The following is a 4,954-nucleotide window of genomic DNA, read 5'->3' as shown; positions in this document are numbered from 1 at the left end:
GGGCAGGGCATCCCCTATGACAGCATCGACACAGCTGTCTGGTGGGAACCCACAGGCCACACCTTCTTCTTCCGTGGGGACAGGTCAGTGTCTGTGTGATCCTTCTCCCTGCTCTGCTTGGTCTGGGCCCTGGCAGGGGTGGTCATGGCAGGTGTCGCAGAGCCCTATGCTCCTCGTCTGCTCACCACCAATCTCCCCAGATACTGGCGCTTTAACGAGGACACCCGTGCCGTGGACCCTGGGTACCCGAAGCCTATCTCCGTCTGGGTGGGCATACCACCCTCACCTAAAGGCGCCTTCCTCAGCCCAGATGCGTGTAAGTAGAGGAGAAGAGGGGTGGGATGGGACCAGAGGGGATGGGGTCACCCGTTTGGTGGCCTGACCACAAGGGATGGAGGCTTGTGAGGGTGCCTGGGAATCAGTGGTGAAGCCCTTGCTGAAGGGCTTCATTAGTCCCAGAGCAAAACCTGCTGTCCTGGGCATCTGCAGGGGTGAACCTGCCCATTTACCCCTCACCTTCATCTTCTCCCCCCTCCCAGCCTCCACCTACTTCTACAGAGGCACAAAGTACTGGAAATTCGACAATGAGCGGCTCAAGACGGAGCCGGGTTATCCCAAGTCCATTCTGCGTGACTTCATGGGCTGTCACACAGAGCTGGTCCCAGACCCCCATCCCCACTGGCCTGGTGGGGACCAGCCCCCCTTCAACCCTGATGGGGACGGGCAGGCTGAAGGCAATGAGGAGGAAGAGGAGGAGGAGGAAGAGGATTATGGTGAGGGTGGCCACAAGCCGGGCAGGGACGTGGATGTGGTGGTGCAGATTGATGAGTACACGCGCACCATGAGTGTGGTCATGGTGCTGGTGCTGCTGGTGCTGCTGCTGTGCATCCTCGGCCTCATCTATGTCATCGTCCAGATGCAGAGGAAGGGCACCCCACGGATGCTCTTGTACTGCAAGCGCTCCCTGCAGGAGTGGGTCTGATCCTGCTCCTCCCCAGACCTCCCCACCACCATGGTGCTAACGACAAACCTGACTGCCCCTCCCCTTGTCCTTCCCCACAGCCTCAGTCCTGCTGCCCCCTTGTTGCTTGATGCTCCTCCAGCCTCACAAAAGAGGGGATGTGTTGTGTCCCCCTCCAGGTTGGGAACAGGGGATGGTCATGGAGCTGGAGACCATCCACCTGCCTGTGCCCCCCTGGACTGCGCCCCTCAGGTTGCCTCCGTCATGCTGTGGCTGTGCCGCATGGCGGGAGCAGGCTGGGGCTGCTCACATGTGCTGCGAGCTTCCTGCCAGCACTGCACTGGCCAGGAAGCATGAGGGGAAGGGGGATTGCAAGCTCACAGATGTGTTTCTTCTTGAACCATGGGGATACAGAATGTGCCTAAAGATGACGTGAGGGGGGCAAGATGCCACCTTTGCAGCCCCTCTTTGGGCTCAACTCATCCTGGGCCTTGCCAGGACACAGGGTCCTGTGGGCATGGCCACCTTGTACGTGTATTAAATGGGTTGGGTGTGTGGAGAGCCATGGTGTGTCCTTTCTGGGGGACAAACAGATTTGGGGGCAATGGGGGGCTTGGCTGGGGGCTGGGTGCCATGGGGAGATGTGGGGAGAGTGGCCACTGATGTCCTTGCAGCAGCACCCACCCTGGAGCTACCACTCCTGGGGCAGTCAGTGGAAGCAGCTCCCCCAGCAGCGAACAGAGCCGCCTTTCACCAGCTCCCACGGCAGCGGAATGTTGCTAGAACACAGCATGCCTTGTTCTCCCCCAGACGGGTGCCTCAGCCCCAGGATGGCCACAGCCATTCCCTGCGCAGTGCATGGTGCATGGTCCCTCCTCGAGCAGGTTCAGTGGGTGCTTCAGCTCCTGGACCCTGCAGCTGCAGAGAGCCAGGGAATGAGCAGTGGAGTGGGAAAGGTCAGACCGAGGTGGGAGACAGGGATAGGGAATTGGCTTTACCCAGGGAAAAATGTTGCTCAGCCTTGATAGGATGGAAAACCAAACTGCAGAGGCCTGTGGTGGTGGTGGAGATATGCTTCCCTGGCTCTGCTGGTGCTCACCGAGGTGGTGAGCTGGGGCTAGGGCTCTGTAGCCATGGGGTGGGCAGCAGAGGCCTGGCGCAGTTGATGCATGGGTGGTGTGGGTCTGACATATCCCTGTGAGCACTGACCCTATGGAGGGGGTGTCTCCTGATGGGACTCGATTCCAGCCACTGTCGTCTTCCACAGGCTTCTCCAGCTTTACCCTCAGTAGGATGGGGCCAGCATACAGGCCTGGCCTCGCCTCTTCCCCATGGAACTTGGTGCAAGGATCTGACCTGGAATTGCCCAGAGGAGCTGTGGTTGCACCATCACTGGCAGTGTTCAAGGCCAGCTTGGACAAGGCTTGGAGCAACCTGGTCTAGTGGAAGGTGTCCCTGCCCATGGCACAGTCTGGAAATGGATGAGCTTTAAGGTCCCTTCCAATCCAAACCAGCCTGGGATTCTATAACCTGCTCCCGGCCATCCCCACACTGCCAGCCCTGGTGCAAGGGAATCCCCCACTTCGAGGGTGAGAGGAATCCTTTGTGCCCTCTCTGTCCTTCCCCCTCCATGATCCAGAGCTGCTGGCTCAGTGCCCAACTCAGCTACAGGCACTTCCCATCACTAAATTACCCTGAGCCACTCATCAACAGCTAATTACTTTAAAAGGGAAGGATCAATCCCGTCTCCTGCCTGCCTTTCCTGGAGCTGCTGGCGCTGTGGGCCACCATCCCTTCCCACCCTGGGCAGCAATTCCAGCCACTAGCAGACTCCCCGGGAAACATGCTTGGCTCTGACTTGACACATCACTGCAGCCAAGTGAAAGGCAAACCCAGGGACAGCAAAACCCTGAAGAATTGTGGGGGAGTTCTCCAGGTCTCCATCTGGATTGTGTTCCATCAGCCTGGCCATGCTGGGTCACATTCCTTAGCTTTTAATGCACTCCTATTCGGTTTTGACCATTCTGTCCCGATTCATGCCTGTGTGGGTCCTCCCCAGAGCCCTGCCACAGGGCAGCCCCACACCCAGCCTGCCCAAACCAGGAACAAACCTGCACCAGGAGCAACCACACGGCATGGACCTGGCCCCAGAACAAAGACAGAGGAAAGCATTGCCGGGATTTGCCACTGCCAGCCCCCTCAGAGGAGCTCGAGTGCATTTCCCTCGGCACATGCATTTCCCACAATAGATGCACTTCCCAAGGCAGATGCATTTCCGGCAACAGCTCTATTGCCCACAGCAGCTGTGTTGTCCCTGCCTCCCAGGGGTGCAGGGCTCACAAGGAAAGCTGGCCCAGGGTGCACTGGGCCATGTGTGGCATCCCCTTCCCTGGGCACAGAGTGGGCACCTTGCTGATTCAGGGTGAGACGGGGGCCAGGAGCAATTCTCCAGGGGGTAATCGGCAGCACTTGGAGCAGAGGCCCAGGCTGCAGGAGAGCGGGGACATGACTTCCCACCCCCCTCCTGCTTTTCCCCAGATGCTGCAGCAGTGCCAGGAGCTTCGGGGCCATCTGGAATCGTTCATGGACAGCAGCAAGGGACCCCGCGGGAGACAGCCCAGCACTGTGACAGTGCTGGAGGCTCCTGCTCTGCCCACAGCAGGGTCACCTCTGACACCCATGGATGCAGCATTCCGGAGGGCAGGGATGCACTTGCAGCAGGGCACAGCACTTTTGGTGTCTCAGGGGAATGTGAGTCCCACTCAGCCTGGCCCTGGCAGCCCTACCAAATCCACCATGAGCGCCCAGCTTCCCAAAAATAGGTTACAGAAGCCCAGCCTAGAAAAAAACCCTGGAAAAGAGACAGTGTCTTCCAGGCAGAGTGGTGCTCCACACACCACTGGAGCATGGGTGATGGGGTGACCAGGGCTGCCAGGAGTTTCCTCTGCCTCCTTGGTCCCATCACAAGAAAAAATGTGTGTCCTCCTGCCTCCTCCTCTTCTTCTTCTGCAAGCCAGGGCATGAACCCTGTATGCAGCTGAGGAGAGGACCCGGAAAGCACGGAGGAAGCCGGACTCTGTGCGGAGGAAGAACCGGGGCTGGCCTACGCCAGGCAGCGACCGGCAGCCTCAAGGCTGGAGGAAACGCTGCTGGGGATGGAGCGATGAGCAGCGGGGCCCCGGGAGGGGTCAGACCTGCTGCCTGTGCCTGCTGCAGCATGACTGAGTTGCTGGGACTGCTGGACAGGTGCCAGTGTCAGCATAGCCCTGCTGCAGGGGAACATGACTGCCACCGAACCTGGCACAGCAAGCCTGGCACAGCAAGTTTGGCACACACGTGCTCTGCTTATGCCCATCTCCTCCCCATATGCACCCCCCAGGGAAGCCACCAGCCTCCTTTTGTCTCACAGGGAGGAAAGTAATTTCTGGGGCCTCAGGGCCAGCACAGGATGTGACACTGGAGCGGATGCTCTGCAGGTCTGTTTCAGTACAACACAGCATCCACCCTCTTACGTCTAGCGGCTCCGAGTCTTTCCCCATACCATTCCAGGGCACCTCTCAGCACACAGCTGCTCCCTCATCCACATAAAACCTGGTTTGAGCGATCCCATTTTGCAGGCTGCCAGGGGAAGCTTCACCCCTCTCCTGCAGGCACCAGATCATCTCTCGTGCATGCAGAAGGGGCCAAAGTCCCCACTATGGTCACTTTTATCCTGGGCAGTGGCCAATGGCAAAACTCGAACTCAGTATTTTCCCTTGCCTCCAGCAGTACTTGCATTATGCAGAGAATTAGCATCACCCTGGAGGTGCAACCCTTCAACACAGATGACTACATCTGGCCCCAGCCATCCATGGAGATGCAGGAAGGGAGGAAGAGAGGGCAAGGGGCAGTAGGGCTCAGATTTTTTTGATTCCTGCCTATTACCTCTGTGATCAGAGCTCTGTGCTTTGTGTCAGGATCCACTTAGTAGGAAGGAGACAGAGAGAGAGGATG

The 4,954-nt window shown here is 58.6% G+C and overlaps 1 protein-coding gene across 1 annotated transcript in view; it reads left to right on the top strand.

The window, feature by feature from the left end:
* MMP15 (matrix metallopeptidase 15 (membrane-inserted)) overlaps positions 1-982 on the top strand; it is a 3,138-nt gene extending 2,156 nt beyond the window's left edge. Inside the window, exons 8-10 of the mRNA XM_010013473.1 lie at positions 7-83; positions 201-316; positions 540-982. Of these exons, the coding sequence (XP_010011775.1) occupies positions 7-83; positions 201-316; positions 540-982 (636 nt within the window). The remainder of the gene's footprint in view (positions 1-6; positions 84-200; positions 317-539) is intronic.
* The last annotated feature ends 3,972 nt before the right edge of the window (positions 983-4,954 follow it).

This window comes from Nestor notabilis, unplaced genomic scaffold (assembly GCF_000696875.1).
Source record: "Nestor notabilis isolate BGI_N333 unplaced genomic scaffold, ASM69687v1 scaffold21724, whole genome shotgun sequence".
Classification (NCBI taxonomy): Eukaryota; Metazoa; Chordata; class Aves; order Psittaciformes; family Psittacidae; genus Nestor; species Nestor notabilis.
The sequence above is the reverse complement of the archived record's forward strand: the minus strand, read 5'-3'. Positions and strand labels throughout refer to the sequence as shown.